The following is a 24,696-nucleotide window of genomic DNA, read 5'->3' on the forward strand; positions in this document are numbered from 1 at the left end:
AATTTTTTATATATATAGATTTGTTTATTAAAGGTAATTTGAGCAAATTGGCTATTTCTGGCAATTTATTTAAGTATGTATCAAACTGGAAGCCCTTCGCATTGATCAGTACCCAAGAAGTAGCTCTTGGTTTCAAAAAGGTTGGTGACCCCTGCTGTAGAGGGTCCAGTGTGTCTGGGATGGTCTTCTTGATGTGTGACATGACTATCCTCTCGAAGCACTTCATCACTATTGGGGTGAGTTGTCTAGTATGTTTACTATTTTATTTAGGAAAAACTTTCAATAAGAATCATATGTTTAATGTACCCGAAGATTTTTTGTTAAAATGAAGCCAATAATGTACTTTTTTGTGGTCCCATTTATTTAGAGAAGTATTGAAAAGTATCAAAATACATTTTGGTATAGGTCCCGGTACTATAATATTGGTATCGGGACAACACTAGTAAGAGCAGAATTCATTGGTTGATTCTTTGACCACCTTAGTAGTCATTTTTTCACTGGAGAGATTAGTCTCTACGATGCAACCAAGATAGGTAATCTCATTTTTGTTTGTTATTATATTGTCACCCACTTTGACTGTGAAGTTGTCTACTTTTCTGAGGTTAGGAATTGACCCAAAGACCTGTGTACTTGCAAGTACCGAGGCAAGTCTTATTTCGGCAGTTTCTCATTGAAAGCCTTGCTAGTCTAGGTCTTGAGGATTGTAGCTTCGCTTATTTTGTGGCCGTCAGCCTCGGTTCTGTTCTTTATGGGTACAGAAAATGATGGAATGATCACTTAAGCCGCACACAGTTGTTCCACTCGTGGTGATCTGAGACTGGTCAGAAGTAACAAGGAGGTCTATGAAGGTTTAACAGGACTCACTCACCCTGGTAGTTTGCTTAATGAGCTAAGTGAGACAATGTTGGTGGCACAGCTTAGTGAAGGTTTTAAAAATGGGTGCATCCTTTCAGGACATATCTGTGTTCCAGTCCCCAAGAAGTAAACCTGTATCAACATGTTTACATAAAACTCACACACTCACTAAATACATTTTATACTGTAAACAAATCTAATTAAAGTTATAATTTCACTTCCTAAATCTGACTTACAAGTATCAATAAGTGAACGTAAACAATTATTTTCAATAACTAAAGTAGTCAAAACTTGAATTATTAAAAGAACATAAAGGTGACTGACTTTCCTTCAGCGTGTCGTAGATGGTCTCCAATTCCTAAAGAGGAATTGTTGATGGAGATACTCCATAATGTTTTATGGAGTATCTCCATGTTTTTGGTGAAAGTTCCTTTTGGCCCAGGCAACAAAATGACCACCAAAAAATATTTTGCATGATCACAAAAACATACCATGAATGTTTTTGCAGTGATTTTGGAATTAGATTTTTTGAATTTCCATGATATTTTAGTTATAGTAATAACTATGGCATTAAAAGAATATGTTTAAGTTTACAGATAAAGTTTAGGTGTCATAGACCGTATACACAATACAATTTTTACACACTTTACATCAGTGAAGTTAGTAATTGCTTCAATCAATGCTGCCTCGTACTTATAAAAACTTTTCAAATTGCCCCTCATCAAATTTCCAAGTCTGTTTTTGTACTCACTGTACCACTTTTGAATTAATTTTAGGAACCAATTGGGTATTTCCTGTGTTTTTATTGTTTGTTTTGCTACACACTTTTAACACAACACACGGAAGAACACAAATAATGTAATTGTGTCAACAGTGTCAGTTCAAAACTATTTCTATTCCCTCTTGATCTTATTTACTTATTTACCCAACAGATGTCCAGCAGCCCCCTCACATTAAAGAGGAAGAGGAGAATCCACAGCCCCCCCACATTAAAGAGGAAGAGGAGGAAGTGTGGATGAGTCAGGAGGGAGAGTGTCCTGTAGGGCAGGAGGAGGCTGATGTCAGCAAGTTTCCACTGACTGTTGTCTCTGTGAAGACTGAAGAGCATGAAGACAAACCACCTGAGTCCTCACAGCTTCATCACAGTCCAAGTAAGCACAACATTTTATTCTCAGGGCATTCAATCCATCACAACTGGACTCTTCACTTTGTCTTACAAGACCTTTGTCCTCTCATCCAAGTAGGCTTCATCACTTCATGCTCATACACTTCAAGTCTTAAATCTAATCATTGGAATTTAGAGGGGAACTGCACTTTTTTGAGGAATTTTTCTATCGTTCACAATCATTATAAAAGACATGATGGTGGATATATAAAAAAAAATAAATCCCATTCTAACTAGGGCTGGGCGATATGGCCTTTTATTAATATCTCAATATTTTTAGTCCACATCACGATACAGCATATATATGTGGATATTTTGCCTTAGCCTTGAATGAACACTTGATGCATATAATCACAGCAGTATGATGATTCTATGTGTCTACATTCAAACATTCTTCTTCATACTGCATTCATATATGCTACTTTTAAACTTTCATGCAGAGAGGGAAACCACAACTAAGTCAAATTAGCAAAAGTGTATTTATTAAACAGTTATTAAACAGTGGCACAAACATTCATGTCATTTCCAAAGGAAAAAGTGCAAGATTGTCAGAGACATTTTAAAACAAGCTATGAGTGCACTTTTGTGCATGATGTCACTAAGATGACATAGCAAAACAACACTATATTAAAGTGCACCTGTTGTACAGAACACCACTACAATAGTTTAAAACAAATAAAGTGCACTTTTCTGCATGATGTCACACAAGATATTTCAATAAGTGTCAAATAAAAATGTGCTGCATAATAGGAAATCAAATAGTGTATGTCCTTCACTATGTGGTAGGTTCCTACGGACGTTATCTCCTTCTGTTGTTGACCAGTTTTTTCATATGGGGTTGATGTGGAAATGTTTGCTTGGGCATTTTGTGGGTGTGGCACCAAACTGAGATGTTGACATGCAGAGTTTCAAGCACTCCTCATTCTCTAGCGGGTGACTTTTCAAATGATGCTACACATTAGCAGTGCTGCTACTTTTTGTAGCAACGCTTTTGCCGCATACTTGACATATTACGGTTGTCTTTTCAACATCTTCCCTTTTGAAACCAAACCACCGCCAGACAATGGACTCTGTGCTGCTTTTCTTGGGAATTAATTATTCCTTCATTTGTTACCAGACTAGCACCTTCTTTCTCTCGTATTACCACTAGCACCACCCCGTTAGCACCACAGCTAACGTTATAATGCCGCTACCTGTCTGCTCTGCGAGGGCGTATGACGTTGCACACGCGACAGTATGTGACGTATGTGAGAAGGTGCGCTTGTTTTATGTCTCTGTGAGAAGGAGAGACAAGAAAGAGTGAGAAGAGGATGTAGTGTAATGCCCGCGGCTAAAAGCAACTGAGTGAGAACATATACTCCAATACTAACAATATAGTCATTTTCTATAGCGCACAGAGACAAACCCACAATATATGGAGTATATTACATATATATCACCCAGCCCTAATTCTAACTCATAAATGTAAATAAAAGTCCACTTGCAATGGAGCCAATGGGAGGTCCTCTCTAATCATCCAAAAAACGCCAACCAAGTATTGAGTTGAGTTGAGATGAGTATGACTTTATTTGGAACATGCAAGCATACAACATGATACATCACACATGCATGCATACAACATGATACATCACACATGCATGCATACAACATGATACATCACACATGCATGCATACAACATGATACATCACACATGCACGCATACAACATGATACATCACACATGCATGTATACAACATGATACATCACACATGCACGCATACAACATGATACATCACACATGCATGTATACAACATGATACATCACACATGCATGCATACAACATGATACGTCACACATGCATGCATACAACATGATACATCACACATGCATGCATACAACATGATACATCACACATGCATGCATACAACATGATACATCACACATGGATGCATACAACATGATACATCACACATGCATGCATACAACATGATACATCACACATGCATGTATACAACATGATACATCACACATGCATGCATACAACATGATACATCGCACATGCATGCATACAACATGATACATCACACATGCACGCATACAACATGATACATCACACATGCATGCATACAACATGATACATCACACATGCATGCATACAACATGATACATCACACATGCATGCATACAACATGATACATCACACATGCATGCATACAACATGATACATCACACATGCATGCATACAACATGATACATCACACATGCATGTATACAACATGATACATCACACATGCATGCATACAACATGATACATCACACATGCATGCATACAACATGATACATCACACATGCATGCATACAACATGATACATCACACATGCATGCATACAACATGATACATCACACATGCATGTATACAACATGATACATCACACATGCATGTATACAACATGATACATCACACATGCATGCATACAACATGATACGTCACACATGCATGCATACAACATGATACATCGCACATGCATGCATACAACATGATACATCACACATGCACGCATACAACATGATAATCACACATGCATGTATACAACATGATACATCACACATGCATGCATACAACATGATACATCACACATGCACGCATACAACATGATACATCACACATGCATGTATACAACATGATACATCACAATTGCATGCATACAACATGATACATCGCACATGCATGCATACAACATGATAAATCGCACATGCATGCATACAACATGATACGTCACACATGCATGCATACTACATGATACATCACACATGCATGTATACAACATGATACATCACACATGCATGTATACAACATGATACATCACACATGCATGCATACAACATGATACATCACACATGCATGCATACAACATGATACATCACACATGCATGTATACAACATGATAAATCACACATGCATGCATACAACATGATACATCGCACATGCATGCATACAACATGATACATCACACATGCATGCATACAACATGATACATCACACATGCATGCATACAACATGATACATCACGCATGCATGCATACAACATGATACATCACACATGCATGTATACAACATGATAAATCACACATGCATGCATACAACATGATACATCGCACATGCATGCATACAACATGATACATCACACATGCACGCATACAACATGATAATCACACATGCATGTATACAACATGATACATCACACATGCATGCATACAACATGATACATCACACATGCACGCATACAACATGATACATCACACATGCATGTATACAACATGATACATCACAATTGCATGCATACAACATGATACATCGCACATGCATGCATACAACATGATACATCGCACATGCATGCATACAACATGATGCGTCACACATGCATGCATACTACATGATACATCACACATGCATGTATACAACATGATACATCACACATGCATGTTTACAACATGATACATCACACATGCAAGCATACAACATGATACATCACACATGCATGCATACAACATGATACATCACACATGCATGCATACAACATGATACATCACACATGCAACATGATACATCACACATGCAAGCATACAACATGATACATCACACATGCATGCATACAACATGATACATCACACATGCAAGTATACAACATGATAAATCACACATGCAAGCATACAACATGATACATAACACATGCAAGCATACAACATGATACATCCCACATGCATGCATACAACATGATACATCACACATGCATGTATACAACATGATACATCACACATACAACATGATACATCACACATGCATGTATACAACTTGATACATCACACATGCATGCATACCACATGATACATCACACATACAACATGATACATCACACATGCATGTATACAACTTGATACATCACACATGCATGCATACCACATGATACATCACACATGCATGCATACAACATGATACTTCACACATACAACATGATACATCACACATGCATGCATACAACATGATACATCACACATGCAAGTATACAACATGATACATCACACATGCATGCACACAACATGATACATCACACATGGATGCATACAACATGATACATCACACATGCAAGTATACAACATGATACATCACACATGCATGCATACAACATGATACATCCCACATGCATGAATACAACATATACATCACACATACAACATGATACATCACACATGCATGCATACAACATGATACATCACACATGCATTCATACAACATGATACATCACACATACAACATGATACATCACACATGCATGTATACAACTTGATACATCACACATGCATGCATACCACATGATACATCACACATGCATGTATACAACATGATACATCACACATACAACATGATACATCACACATGCATGTATACAACTTGATACATCACACATGCATGCATACCACATGATACATCACACATGCATGCATACAACATGATACTTCACACATACAACATGATACATCACACATGCATGCATACAACATGATACATCACACATGCATGCAGACAACATGATACATCACACATGCATGCATACAACATGATACATCACACATGCAAGCATACAACATGATACTTCACACATACAACATGATACATCACACATGCATGCATACAACATGATACATCACACATGCAAGTATACAACATGATACATCACAATTGCATGCATACAACATGATACATCGCACATGCATGCATACAACATGATACATCGCACATGCATGCATACAACATGATACGTCACACATGCATGCATACTACATGATACATCACACATGCATGTATACAACATGATACATCCCACATGCATGAATACAACATATACATCACACATACAACATGATACATCACACATGCATGTATACAACATGATACATCACACATGCATTCATACAACATGATACATCACACATACAACATGATACATCACACATGCATGTATACAACTTGATACATCACACATGCATGCATACCACATGATACATCACACATGCATGTATACAACATGATACATCACACATACAACATGATACATCACACATGCATGTATACAACTTGATACATCACACATGCATGCATACCACATGATACATCACACATGCATGCATACAACATGATACTTCACACATACAACATGATACATCACACATGCATGCATACAACATGATACATCACACATGCAAGTATACAACATGATACATCACACATGCATGCATACAACATGATACTTCACACATACAACATGATACATCACACATGCATGCATACAACATGATACATCACACATGCAAGTATACAACATGATACATCACAATTGCATGCATACAACATGATACATCGCACATGCATGCATACAACATGATACATCGCACATGCATGCATACAACATGATACATCGCACATGCATGTATACAACATGATACATCACACATGCATGCATACAACATGATACATCACACATGCATGCATACAACATGATACATCACACATGCACGCATACAACATGATACATCACACATGCATGTATACAACATGATACATCACACATGCATGCATACAACATGATACATCGCACATGCATGCATACAACATGATACATCGCACATGCATGCATACAACATGATACATCACACATGCATGCATACTACATGATACATCACACATGCATGTATACAACATGATACATCACACATGCATGTATACAACATGATACATCACACATGCAAGCATACAACATGATACATCACACATGCATGCATACAACATGATACATCACACATGCATGCATACAACATGATACATCACACATGCAAGTATACAACATGATACATCACACATGCAACTATACAACATGATACATCACACATGCATGCATACAACATGATACATCACACATGCAAGTATACAACATGATACATCACACATGCAAGCATACAACATGATACATAACACATGCAAGCATACAACATGATACATCACACATGCATGCATACAACATGATACATCACACATGCAAGTATACAACATGATACATCACACATGCAACTATACAACATGATACATCACACATGCATGCATACAACATGATACATCACACATGCAAGTATACAACATGATACATCACACATGCAAGCATACAACATGATACATAACACATGCAAGCATACAACATGATACATCCCACATGCATGAATACAACATATACATCACACATACAACATGATACATCACACATGCATGCATACAACATGATACATCACACATGCATGTATACAACATGATACATCACACATACAACATGATACATCACACATGCATGTATACAACTTGATACATCACACATGCATGCATACCACATGATACATCACACATACATGCATACAACATGATACTTCACTCATACAACATGATACTTCACACATACAACATGATACATCACACATGCATGCATACAACATGATACATCACACATGCAAGTATACAACATGATACATCACACATGCATGCATACAACATGATACATCCCACATGCATGAATACAACATATACATCACACATACAACATGATACATCACACATGCATGCATACAACATGATACATCACACATGCATGCATACAACATGATACATCACACATGCAAGTATACAACATGATACATCACACATGCATGCATACAACATGATACATCCCACATGCATGAATACAACATATACATCAATCAATCAATCAATGTTTACTTATATAGCCCTAAATCACTAGTGTCTCAAAGGGCTGCACAAACCACCACGACATCCTCGGTAGGCCCACATAAGGGCAAGGAAAACTCACACCCAGTGGGACATCGGTGACAATAATGATCCAGTGGGACGTCTGTGACAATAATGATTATGAGAACCTTAGAGAGGAGGAAAGCAATGGATGTCGAGCGGGTCTAACATGATACTGTGAAAGTTCAATCCACAATGGATCCAACACAGTCGCGAGAGTCCAGTCCAAAGCGGTTCCAACTCAGCAGCGAGAGTCCCGTTCACAGCGGAGCCAGCAGGAAACCATCCCAAGCGGAGGCGGATCAGCAGCGCAGAGATGTCGAGGCGGATCAGCAGCGCAGAGATGTCCCCAGCCGATACACAGGCAAGCAGTACATGGCCACCGGATCGGACCGGACCCCCTCCACACGGGAGAGTGGGACATAGAAGAAAAAGAAAAGAAACAGCAGATCAACTGGTCTAAAAAGGGAGTCTATTTAAAGGCTACAGTATACAAATGAGTTTTAAGGTGAGACTTAAATGCTTCTACTGAGGTGGCATCTCGAACTGTTACCGGGAGGGCATTCCAGAGTACTGGAGCCCGAACGGAAAACGCTCTATAGCCCGCAGACTTTTTTTGGGCTTTGGGAATCACTAACAAGCCGGAATCCTTTGAACGCAGATTTCTTGCCGGGACATATGGTACAATACAATCGGCAAGATAGGATGGAGCTAGACCGTGTAGTATTTTATACGTAAGTAGTAAAACCTTAAAGTCACATCTTAAGTGCACAGGAAGCCAGTGCAGGTGAGCCAGTACAGGCGTAATGTGATCAAACTTTCTTGTTCTTGTCAAAAGTCTAGCAGCCGCATTTTGTACCAACTGTAATCTTTTAATGCTAGACATGGGGAGACCCGAAAATAATACGTTACAGTAGTCGAGGCGAGACGTAACAAACGCATGGATAATGATCTCAGCGTCTTTAGTGGACAGAATGGAGCGAATTTTAGCGATATTACGGAGATGAAAGAAGGCCGTTTTAGTAACGCTTTTAATGTGTGCCTCAAAGGAGAGAGTTGGGTCGAAGATAATACCCAGATTCTTTACCGTGTCGCCTTGTTTAATTGTTTGGTTGTCAAATGTTAGAGTTGTATTATTAAATAGAGTTCGGTGTCTAGCAGGACCGATAATCAGCATTTCCGTTTTTTTGGCATTGAGTTGCAAAAAGTTAGCGGACATCCATTGTTTAATTTCATTAAGACACGCCTCCAGCTGACTACAATCCGGCGTGTTGGTCAGCTTTAGGGGCATGTAGAGTTGGGTGTCATCAGCATAACAGTGAAAGCTAACACCGTATTTGCGTGTGATGTCACCTAGCGGCAGCATGTAGATGCTGAAGAGTGCAGGGCCAAGGACCGAACCCTGGGGAACTCCACACGTTACCTTAACGTAGTCCGAGGTCACATTGTTATGGGAGACACACTGCATCCTATCAGTAAGATAAGAGTTAAACCAAGACAGGGCTAAGTCTGACATACCAATTCGTGTTTTGATACGTTCTAATAAAATATTATGATCGACGGTATCGAAAGCAGCGCTAAGATCGAGGAGCAGCAACATAGATGACGCATCAGAATCCATCGTTAGCAATAGATCATTAGTTCACACATACAACATGATACATCACACATGCATGCATACAACATGATACATCACACATGCAAGTATACAACATGATACATCACACATGCATGCATACAACATGATACATCCCACATGCATGAATACAACATGATACATCACACATGCATGCATACAACATGATACATCACACATGCAAGTATACAACATGATACATCACACATGCATGCATACAACATGATACATCCCACATGCATGAATACAACATATACATCACACATACAACATGATACATCACACATGCAAGTATACAACATGATACATCACACATGCATGCATACAACATGATACATCCCACATGCATGAATACAACATATACATCACACATACAACATGATACATCACACATGCATGCATACAACATGATACATCACACATGCATTCATACAACATGATACATCACACATGCATGTATACAACTTGATACATCACACATGCATGCATACCACATGATACATCACACATACATGCATACAACATGATACTTCACGCATACAACATGATACTTCACACATACAACATGATACATCACACATGCATGCATACAACATGATACATCACACATGCTTGCATACAACTAGATACATCACACATGCATGCATACAACATGATACATCACACATGCATGCATACAACATGATACATCACACATGCATGTATACAACATGATACATCACACATGCATGCATACAACATGATACATCACACATACAGCATGCATACAACATGATACATCACACATACAACATGATACATTACACATGCATGTATACAACATTATACATCACACATGCATGCATACAACATGATACATCACACATACATGCATACAACATGATACATCACACATGCATGCATACAACATGATACATCACACATGCATACAACATGATACATCACACATGCATGCATACAACATGATACATCACACATGCATGCATACAACATGATACATCACACATGCATGTATACAACATGATACATCACACATGCATGCATACAACATGATACATCACACATACAGCATGCATACAACATGATACATCACACATACAGCATGATACATCACACATGCATGTATACAACATTATACATCACACATGCATGCATACAACATGATACATCACACATACATGCATACAACATGATACATCACACATACAACATGATACATCACACATGCATGCATACAACATGATACATCACACATGCTTGCATACAACATGATACATCACACATGCATGTATACAACATGATAAATCACACATGCATGCATACAACATGATACATCACACATGCATGCATACAACATGATACATCACACATGCATGTATACAACATGATACATCACACATGCACGCATACAACATGATACATCACACATGCATGTATACAACATGATACATCACACATGCATGCATACAACATGATACATCACACATACACGCATACAACATGATACATCACACATGCATGTATACAACATGATACATCACACATGCATGCATACAACATGATACATCGCACATGCATGCATACAACATGATACATCACGCATGCACGCATACAACATGATACATCACACATGCATGTATACAACATGATACATAACACATGCATGCATACAACATGATACATCACACATGCACGCATACAACATGATACATCACACATGCATGTATACAACATGATACATCACACATGCATGCATACAACATGATACATCGCACATGCATGCATACAACATGATACATCGCACATGCATGCATGCAACATGATACATCACACATGCATGCATACTACATGATACATCACACATGCATGTATACAACATGATACATCACACATGCATGTATACAACATGATACATCACACATGCAAGCATACAACATGATACATCACACATGCATGCATACAACATGATACATCACACATGCATGCATACAACATGATACATCACACATGCAAGTATACAACATGATACATCACACATGCAAGCATACAACATGATACATCACACATGCATGCATACAACATGATACATCACACATGCAAGTATACAACATGATACATCACACATGCAAGCATACAACATGATACATAACACATGCAAGCATACAACATGATACATCCCACATGCATGAATACAACATATACATCACACATACAACATGATACATCACACATGCATGCATACAACATGATACATCACACATGCATGTATACAACATGATACATCACACATACAACATGATACATCACACATGCATGTATACAACTTGATACATCACACATGCATGCATACCACATGATACATCACACATACATGCATACAACATGATACTTCACGCATACAACATGATACTTCACACATACAACATGATACATCACACATGCATGCATACAACATGATACATCACACATGCAAGTATACAACATGATACATCACACATGCAAGCATACAACACGATACATCCCACATGCATGAATACAACATATACATCACACATACAACATGATACATCACACATGCATGCATACAACATGATACATCACACATGCATTCATACAACATGATACATCACACATACAACATGATACATCACACATGCATGTATACAACTTGATACATCACACATGCATGCATACCACATGATACATCACACATACATGCATACAACATGATACTTCACACATACAACATGATACATCACACATGCATGCATACAACATGATACATCACACATGCATGCATACAACATGATACATCACACATGCTTGCATACAACTAGATACATCACACATGCATGCATACAACATGATACATCACACATGCATGCATACAACATGATACATCACACATGCATGCATACAACATGATACATCACACATGCATGTATACAACATGATACATCACACATGCATGCATACAACATGATACATCACACATACAGCATGCATACAACATGATACATCACACATACAACATGATACATCACACATGCATGTATACAACATTATACATCACACATGCATGCATACAACATGATACATCACACATGCATGCATACAACATGATACATCACACATGCATGCATACAACATGATACATCACACATGCATACAACATGATACATCACACATGCATGCATACAACATGATACATCACACATGCATGCATACAACATGATACATCACACATGCATGTATACAACATGATACATCACACATGCATGCATACAACATGATACATCACACATGCATGCATACAACATGATACATCACACATGCATGCATACAACATGATACATCACACATGCATGCATACAACATGATACATCACACATACAACATGATACATCACACATGCATGCATACAACATGATACATCACACATACAACATGATACATCACACTTGCATGCATACAACATGACACATCACACATGCATGCACACAACATGATACATCACACATGCATGCATACAACATGATACATCACACATGCATGCATACAACATGATACATCACACATACAACATGATACATCACACATACAACATGATACATCACACATGGATGCACACAGCATGATACATCACACATGCATGCATACAACATGATACATCACACTTGCATGCATACAACATGATACATCACACATGCATGCATACAACATGATACATCACACATGGATGCATACATCATGATACATCCCACATGCATGCATACAACATGATACATCACACATGCATACAACATGATACATCACACATGCATGCATACAACATGATACATCACACATGGATGCATACAACATGATACATCACACATGCATGCATACAACATGATACATCACACATGCATGCATACAACATGATACATCACACATGCATGCATACAACATGATACATCACACATACAACATGATACATCACACATGCATGCATACAACATGATACATCACACATGCATGCATACAACATGATACATCACACATACAACATGATACATCACACTTGCATGCATACAACATGACACATCACACATGCATGTATACAACATGATACATCACACATACAACATGATACATCACACTTGCATGCATACAACATGATACATCACACATGCATGCATACAACATGATACATCACACATGCATGCATACAACATGATACATCACACATGCATGCATACAACATGATACATCACACATGCATGCATACAACATGATACATCACACATACAACATGATACATCACACTTGCATGCATACAACATGATACATCACACATGCATGCATACAACATGATACATCACACATGCATGCATACAACATGATACATCACACATGCATGTATACAACATGATACATCACACATACAACATGATACATCACACTTGCATGCATACAACATGATACATCACACATGCATGCATACAACATGATACATCACACATGCATGCATACAACATGATACATCACACATGCATGCATACAACATGATACATCACACATGCATGCATACAACATGATACATCACACTTGCATGCATACAACATGATACATCACACATGCATGCATACAACATGATACATCACACATGGATGCATACAACATGATACATCACACATGCATGCATACAACATGATACATCACACATGCATGCATACAACATGATACATCACACATACAACATGATACATCACACTTGCATGCATACAACATGATACATCACACATGCATGCATACAACATGATACATCACACATGCATGCATACAACATGATACATCACACTTGCATGCATACAACATGATACATCACACATGCATGCATACAACATGATACATCACACTTGCATGCATACAACATGATACATCACACATGCATGCATACAACATGATACATCACACATACAGCATGATACATCACACATGCATGCATACAACATGATACATCACACATGCATGCATACAACATGATACATCACACATGCATGCATACAACATGATACATCACACATGCATGCATACAACATGATACATCACACATGCATGCATACAACATGATACATCACACATGCCTGCATACAACTTGATACATCACACATGCATGCATACCACATGATACATCACACATGGATGCATACAACATGATACATCACACATGCATGCATACAACATGATACATCACACATGCATGCATACAACATGATACATCACACATGCCTGCATACAACTTGATACATCACACATGCATGCATACCACATGATACATCACACATGGATGCATACAACATGATACATCACACATGCCTGCATACAACTTGATACATCACACATGCATGCATACCACATGATACATCACACATGGATGCATACAACATGATACATCACACATGCATGCATACAACATGATACATCACACATGCATGCATACCACATGATACATCACACATGGATGCATACAACATGATACATCACACTTGCATGCATACAACATGATACATCACACTTGCATGCATACAACATGATACATCACACATGCATGCATACCACATGATACATCACACTTGCATGCATACAACATGATACATCACACATACATGCATACAACATGATACATCACACATACAACATGATACATCACACATACAACATGATACATCACACATACAACATGATACATCACACATACAACATGATACATCACACATGCCTGCATACAACTTGATACATCACACATGCATGCATACCACATGATACATCACACATGGATGCATACAACATGATACATCACACATGCATGCATACAACATGATACATCACACATGCATGCATACCACATGATACATCACACATGGATGCATACAACATGATACATCACACTTGCATGCATACAACATGATACATCACACTTGCATGCATACAACATGATACATCACACATGCATGCATACCACATGATACATCACACATACATGCATACAACATGATACATCACACATACATGCATACAACATGATACATCACACATACAACATGATACATCACACATACAACATGATACATCACACATACAACATGATACATCACACATACAACATGATACATCACACATGGATGCATACAACATGATACAGTCAGGACAAAAAAAGCATGTTGGTTTGAGAACTTAAAAAAATCCCAGTTTTCCCGAGATTCAAACTCTTCAACATTCAAACTATTCTTACATTCATACTACATTCTGTCAACCTTTCAGTTCAGCTTCAGCATTGGAGCATTCACACACAATTCTTTCAGGAATTTCTTCATCTACTTAATATTATTATAATAATTAAATGTAGCTTACCACATTGAGTGGGTGGACTGCATGAATGATGTCTTCTCAGTTCTCACTGCAACGCAATTTGAGTGTCTAGAAACACTTTAAATTAATTCAATATTACTATTATTAATAAGGTAAACAAGTTATCTTTTGAAGGAGTAGTCAGTAATCTGATTACTTCTTCCCAGTTTAACTGTGGTGACACTATCTAAATGAAAGTAAAACAGATGTCATCTTTTTTGGACAACATGTTTGACCTCGAACAGTACAGTAGAAAATGGATGGATGGATGTTGACTATACTCATGCTATTTTTAGTGTGACATGTCTCTAAAGATGAATGTGAAAATGACAGTAATTATTGTCCACCAGCAGGGGGAGCTCATCACTAGTACTACTGCGTGGAGGCTGGCATGTGGTACATTATTTCCTGTGTGTGTATGACTTATTCAGAGAGAGAACAGCACACTAGTATGGATTGCAGGAATTAATTTGAGGATGTTTTTATATGAATAAGGTGGATTGGATGTTAGCCTGGGAAGGCATTCCCCTGAAGGTCTTCTTCATGTGTCAGCTGAAAGTACCCTGACTGCTGTGAGGGGACACTGATGAGATTGTGAGATCATATGTTGGTGCAGGACAATGTCTCATGTGACTGAGCAAAGCTGGACTTTTATAAAGAAAGTTTGTTTTCTCCTGTCCCGCAGACCTCAATGAAGAACATCTTTTTCGTGAGCAGGAAGAGGAACCACAGCCCCCCCACATTAAAGAGGAAGTTGAGACGCCACAGACCCATAATGTTAAACTGACCCTTCACAATAAAAGGCAAGCGGAGGACCCACTGATCTTACACATCAAAAATGAAGAGGAGGACCCACTGACCCCTCACTTTAAGGAGCAAGAGAACCTGCTGACCCCTCACATTAAAAAGGAAGAGGAGGACCCACTGACACCCTACTTTAAAGAGGAAGAGGAGGACCAAGAGCCGCCGCACATTAGAGAGGAAGAGGAGGAAGAGGGCATCAGTCAGCCTAAATGGTTGGAGGAGTTCCCAGTGACTGGTGTCCCTGTGAAGAGTGAAGATGATGAGGTGAAAGGTGAAAGTGAGGAGAGGGGAGGGGGGGAGCCTCCAAGCAGCAGCTCAACACAACACATGACAACAGAAGCTGATGGAGACCACTGTGGAGGATCACAAGCAGACAAGCTCTTAGCTCCACTATCAGATAGTGAGGACACAACGTCACACTCTCCTGACACTGATGATGAAGACTCTAAAGATGATAAGACATGTCACACTGACAACACTCACTTCACATCTTCTCACTCTCACAAAACTTTTAAATACCATTGTAGTCTGAAAAGACACATGAGAACACACACTGGAGAAAAACCTTTTTCTTGCTCAGAATGTAGTAAAGGTTTTACACGAAGTCAACATTTGAAAGTACACATGAGAACACACACCAGTGAAAAACCTTTTTCTTGTTCAACCTGTGGTAAAGGTTTTACACAAAGTCAACATTTGAAAGTACACATGAGAACACACACTGGTGAAAAACCTTTTTCTTGTTCAATCTGTGGTAAAGGTTTTACAGAAAGTAATAATTTGAAAAGACACACTAGAACACACACTGGAGAAAAACCTTTTTCCTGTTCGACCTGTGGTAAAGGTTTTACAAGAAGTACAGATGTGAAAACACACATGAGAACACACACTAGTGAAAAACCTTTTTCTTGTTCAATCTGTGGTAAAGGTTTTACAGAAAGTCAGAATGTGAAAATACACATGAGAACACACACTGGTGAAAAAACTTCTCCCTGTTCAATCTGTGGTAAAGGTTTTACAAGAAGTACAGATGTGAAAACACACAGGAGAACACACACTAGTGAAAAACCTTTTTCTTGTTCAATCTGTGGTAAAGGTTTTACAGAAAGTCAGAATGTGAAAATACACATGAGAACACACACTGGTGAAAAAACTTCTCCCTGTTCAATCTGTGGTAAAGGTTTTACAAGAAGTCAGAGTTTGAAAGTACACATGAGAACACACACTGGTGAAAAAGCTTTTTCTTGTTCAACCTGTGGTAAAGGTTTTACACAAAGTCAACATTTGAAAGTACACATGAGAACACACACTGGTGAAAAAGCTTTTTCCTGTTCAACCTGTGGTAAAGGTTTTACACACAGTCAGAGTTTGAAAGTACACATGAGAACACACACTGGTGAAAAATCACATTCTTGTTCAATCTGCAACAGAAGCTTTTGTGACCGATCAAACCTTGTAAGACACATGAGAACACACCCAGGAGAGAAAGTGTTGAGTTGCAGTGTGTGTGGTGAAAGATTGTCTTCTAAGTACCAGTGTAAGAAACACAAGTGTGCTGGTGAGAACAGCAGCAGCAAATGAAACTGCAGGATTTGAAATAAACTGTCCAGACTTTCATTTTGACTTTCTAACAACATCAGCACATATAACATGTGTGACATTGTTGTTTGTCTAACAATCTGTTTAATATGATCTTTACATTTATAGATTGGATAGTTTGAAATATTGAAGTGTGACATATTTGTATTTGTAATTGTTAATAATCCCATAGATTATCACCTTTATATGATATACATATGTACTGGTTCACATCTGAAACATCTTCTGGACCACTTCAGGAAGCATATTATTATTTACTTTATACATCATTTGAACAGTTGTCTTTTATACAATTTTAAAATGTGTGACTTTATGAATTATTTGTTGGGTCTCTATAATCCATGTTATTAATAATCTTTACTACTCTCTTTTGTAATATGATGATTGTGTTGTGATTTTTTTATACTTTAACTTAATATGTATGTACTTGTACGTTTATGCAATAAAAAGTGAGAGAAAATGGCTGAGTTGTTTGTGGAAGGATGTTTTGTTTTTACTAACATACATTTGTGGGTTAAAAAAAAATCCCCACTATTGTGTTTTAAACATTCTTTACCTTTTTTAACATCCCCAAAACAATATCAATCAAAGTTTGGAATGTCAGGCAAAAGCCAATATTGTACATCATCTCACAGAGCTTTATTTTGCATACATTCATGAAAAAAAAAAGTTTAATTTGTTTCCCTATCACAGAACGAACAAGTGTTGTCTTCAATTGCAAAACAACATCTTAAAAAATATTTTAAATTTTTTCCTTAAATTAACTCCTTGGCGTTTGGAAGAATGGAAACTTTCAAATTATGAGTTTTATTTTTTTGTTCCGGAGAAAATACAATAAAGAAGAAATGGTAAAGAATTAAAAAAAATATATATATATATATTTACTGGAATTACAATATTTTGAACAAATGCCTTTATAATTGTTTAAAATATTTTGTCTGTTTGCAGGTCATACTTAATGAAATCTTCAAATATTAACATATTTTTATCATTCAATAAGTGCATCAGTGACCAAATACCTTTTTCAAACCATTGCTGTTCAAATATGGATTTGTTTCTCATTTTAATATAAGAACAATTCCATAGTGGAGTATTGTGTGTGATGAAGTTGTGTTTGTAAATTAGTTTCCAGTACAACAACACTTGCTGGTAGGGATGGGTACTGTTCACTTCTAATTCCATGTTTTATGTGTTATATATGTCAATATATTGTGTGTTTGTATTTTGCCAACATGGTAGAATCACATGGGGCTTCACGGTGGAAGAGGGGTTAGTGCGTCTGCCTCACAATACGAAGTTCCTGCAGTCCTGGGTTCAAATCCAGGCTCGGGATCTTTCTGTGTGGAGTTTGCATGTTCTCCCCGTGACTGCGTGGGTTCCCTCCGGGTACTCCGGCTTCCTCCCACCTCCAAAGACATGCACCTGGGGATAGGTTGATTGGCAACACTAAATGGTCCCTAGTGTGTGAATGTGAGTGTGAATGTTGTCTGTCTATCTGTGTTGGCCCTGCGATGAGGTGGCGACTTGTCCAGGGTGTACCCTGCCTTCCGCCCGATTGTAGCTGAGATAGGCGCCAGCGCCCTCCGCGACCCCGAAAGGGAATAAGCGGTAGAAAATGGATGGATGGATGGTAGAATCACATGATAGGCAGATTGGTACCGGGCCGCAGAAGAATTTTTTATAAAAAAAAAAATTCTTAAATCAACAAAAAAACACAATATACACTTACAATTAGTGCACTAACCACAAAAACCTCCCTTTTTCATGACAAAGAAGAAAAAAAGAAAAAAAAAGGACCCCCCTGATTCTAGTGGCATTTAAAAAACTGTTTTTATTCTCTCTCCATATTCCCAACTGACCACAAGACTCAAAAGACAACATTTTCGATGGAGCTTGGGCGGTTTATAAGTTGTCGAATTTCCCGGCAAATCTGTACTGCTTCCTGAAGCGGTCACGGGGCTTCTTACGTCATCATTTCTGGCTCCTCCCCTGAATGAAATAGGCCTCCATACACGCCTGGTGGAAACACCCCCTCCATTAGTCCACACACGCCTCCAAGCCTCCGCACCATCGGAAGCGGACCAAGGATCGCTGGCTGACACCGATATATCAATTTAATAGCATCACACATTGATAGAAAAATACAAAAAAATGGAAAAAAGCCGATAGGGCTGGGCGATCAAACAATGTCAATATATATTGCAAAAGACATCAAATCGAAACCAATTAAAAAAATAGTCATTTGAAAAAAATACATAGGGCTGGGCTGTAAAACAATACAATATATATAATGATAGACACATGACTGATGTTAAAAAAGTAGGAAAATGGCCAATAGGGCTGGCTGATAAAACTAGACAAGGACTGGGGGGAGAGCACGCTAGAGAGAGAGAGGGAGAGAGCGAGAGAGAGAGAGAGAGAGAGGGAGAAAACCAAACTTATGAAGAGGGAACGTGCGCCCTCCTGTGGACTTCTTCCGCAACTGCACACACAAAGAACTTCATTACTTCCAAGTGTGCCTTATTTAGTGTCCCAGACTTCCAATTCCTCCTTTACATGTTTAGTGTATAAGTATTAATTAAACAACTGTTTAATATATGAATATTAAAAAGTTGTTTAGTGTATAAATATTAAATACATGTTTAGCGTATAAATTCCATATATATTTATATATATATTAATATAAATAGAGAGAGAGAGAGAGAGAGAGAGAGAGAGAGAGAGCCTTATTTAGTCTCCCAGACTTCCAATTCCTCCTTTACATGTTTAGTGTCTAAATTATAAATATATATATATATATATATATATATATATATATATATATATATATATATATATATATATATATATATTTAGAGAGAGAGAGAGAGAGCAAGAGAGAGAGAGAGAGAGAGAGAGAGAGAGAGAGAGAGAGAGAGAGAGAGAGAGAGAGAGAGACCAGACTTATTAAGAGGGAACGTGCGCCCTCCTGTGGACTTCTGCTGCCTCTGCTGTCGTGGAAATTTCCTAAAGACGATCCTTTAGTGACAAATAGCTTTAAAATGATTTATTAGAGTAACAAACAAATAATAACAAGCTTTGCAAAGCGAGACCAAACCAGAACGACACATCCGTTCGTTCCAGCTTGTTCTAACTCTTTTAGAATATGTCATGACAATATTATATTCTCAGAAGTCCCACCCTCCATGCTCATTAACATACAGTATCCCAGTAAAAGAATGCCCAAGGTCCTGTGAAGGGGAGAGGGTGTGGTTTGTCCAGAAGGATGACACAGAAGACAGAGCTTGATCAGATTAGAGGTCTCCTGCAGAACGTCACATTCCTAAGCCTAATAAACAACTTTTGGCGACCCGTTTAAAGAACATCATCAATTAAAACGAGTACAAGTAATTTTCCTATCACAATCCTCCCTTTTATTACCTATAATAAACTACAAACAACAACATTACTAACTAGCGAAAAAAACACACACCAAATAACCCTTAGAAAGTAATAACATGATTAAAAATAAAATTACAAAACGCCACACAAATACTCAACCTAATCAACATTATAATCAAGTAACATCGCAAAGAACGGATCTTCATTTCCATCCTTGAAATCTACCTCACCTTGTCCCAAGGCTGTGTACTGAACGAACGTAGACGAAATCATACGCGTGATTAGTGATCTTATCAGCGGAATCACACAAACTGACAAGACAAACAATAGAGCTAAGACCACTAGCATAATCGTCCCAAGTTGCATTATCCACGAACGCCAAGTTGCTACTCAGGACGGATCCACCACAAAATCTTCTCCTATTGCGTCTCGCAGAGAAGTCAAATTCTGAATACCCTGCGAAATGACGGAATCATCTCCAGTATTGTCTGGAATGTACGTACAGCACCATGAATTCAGCAGAGCACAAACTCCTCCGACGCTCGCTACCAAATGGTCTAATACTATACGATTTTGCAAAGTCACTGCCCGTAACGCCTTCATTTCCACTCTGCTCGCCTCCGTAATAGTAACTGTCCAATTTACAAAACCTGAAAACCGATGATTCAGCGTCTCCATTCTAAGCATGAGTTTCCCCACGCCCAGCTGTGGAAACAATGACAATGCCACCTTTTCTCCTGGTGTCCAAAGTTCAAGATCTGCAGGCACATTTGTACCCCAAATCGCATCATGGGGTGCATACTCACGCTTACCCCTATGACTCGGAACAGCTGACACAATGTAAGAGTGGTCAGCAGCTGTTATCATAGCACAACGGCCCATCCAATTCTATGGCAATCTAACATAAACGTTAAAGCCACAAAGCCACAGAACATCCTCCTGAGGCCGCGTGCCAGTTTGATCTGTAAAATAGGGAGAACAGCCCCCTCCTTGCGCAGCCTGTGAAATGTTCAAACTAGTGTTACCGTGATATGTAGTGCATGAACTAGTCACATTTAAACAATACATCAGTGGAATTTGTCCCATCTGCACTGGCGGCTCTCTAAGGCTCCAAGATACCGCATAACACGCACATTTCATACCCGGCCTAATATAAACTGGACCAAAAAGCACATTCGTATCATTATCGGACCACAGATCATAAAAATCTAACTTCGGATCTTCAAGCGAAGACAAAGGTGTCCCCGTATGCGCTTTAACCGTATCATTCAGATTTGCTGCAAAAAGGTATAACACATCCTGGGAAAATATCTATAACCCTCCATTACAGGCTTAGGTGTGACATGTGGATTGGACGCCGCTATAGGCATATATGTACAGACATAGCAGTTTGAGACATTATGTGAGTCCGCTACACATTTGTCCTGGTGATTTTGGCCCTCAGCGCCTTCACCTGTGTCTGCAAACTAGTAGTGTTTCTCTAAAGATGTGATGCGAGGGAGGTGTGTGTAACCCTCGTCTCTGCAGCCACGGATCCTGCCGTAGGAGCCAAAAGCGATTTTACAGCTCCTCACTCCTCTGCGGCCACCGCTACAGGGCCCGAAATCGCCTTGCATTGCGAAGCGTGGACCCACGTCGGCCGTTCTTCCACTTTCACTGCAGTGTGGGTGACGAGGAGAACTTGGAACGGGCCGAGCCAGCCTCATTGTTTCCAGCTCTTCCGTCTGAAGTTCTTGATAAGCACGAAGTCGCCCGGCACAATGGTGTGTAGAGGATGATCCGCTCGCCCCGGAAGCGCCAAAGAGACTTGCCTTCAAATATTAGCAAAACACTTTGTTAAAGATATGCAATATCTTACCAGTCCGTGTTCACAGAGGGTCGTCTCAATTGGCGGTCCTGATGGTCCTATCCCCACATTAGGGGGGACTGCAAACAGAATCTCAAAAGGTGACAGGTTATGACACGTGCACACCTGCATAGGCATGTACATGACAACTATCCGCAAACATTTAGGCCAGCTGAGCTTAGTCTCTTC

The 24,696-nt window shown here is 38.6% G+C and overlaps 1 protein-coding gene across 1 annotated transcript; it reads left to right on the forward strand.

Annotated features, from left to right (window-relative positions):
- The first annotated feature begins 1,762 nt into the window (after positions 1-1,762).
- LOC133547474 (gastrula zinc finger protein XlCGF57.1-like) lies at positions 1,763-19,747 on the forward strand. Its single transcript, XM_061893159.1, has 2 exons — positions 1,763-2,006; positions 17,563-19,747. The coding sequence occupies exons 1-2, from the start codon at positions 1,871-1,873 to the stop codon at positions 19,260-19,262; spliced, it is 1,836 nt and encodes a 611-aa protein (XP_061749143.1). The 5' UTR covers positions 1,763-1,870; the 3' UTR covers positions 19,263-19,747.
- The last annotated feature ends 4,949 nt before the right edge of the window (positions 19,748-24,696 follow it).

This window comes from Nerophis ophidion, unplaced genomic scaffold (assembly GCF_033978795.1).
Source record: "Nerophis ophidion isolate RoL-2023_Sa unplaced genomic scaffold, RoL_Noph_v1.0 HiC_scaffold_117, whole genome shotgun sequence".
In the NCBI taxonomy this organism is placed as follows: Eukaryota; Metazoa; Chordata; class Actinopteri; order Syngnathiformes; family Syngnathidae; genus Nerophis; species Nerophis ophidion.

What these genes read in the sequence shown, in the direction of transcription:
- LOC133547474 (XM_061893159.1), top strand. Translation starts at nt 1,871, where the DNA reads ATGAGTCAGGAGGGAGAGTGTCCTGTAGGGCAGGAGGAGGCTGATGTC. An exon ending in ACAGCTTCATCACAGTCCAA is followed by an intron (nt 2,007 to 17,562) that starts GTAAGCACAACA and finishes CCTGTCCCGCAG; the next exon opens with ACCTCAATGAAGAACATCTT.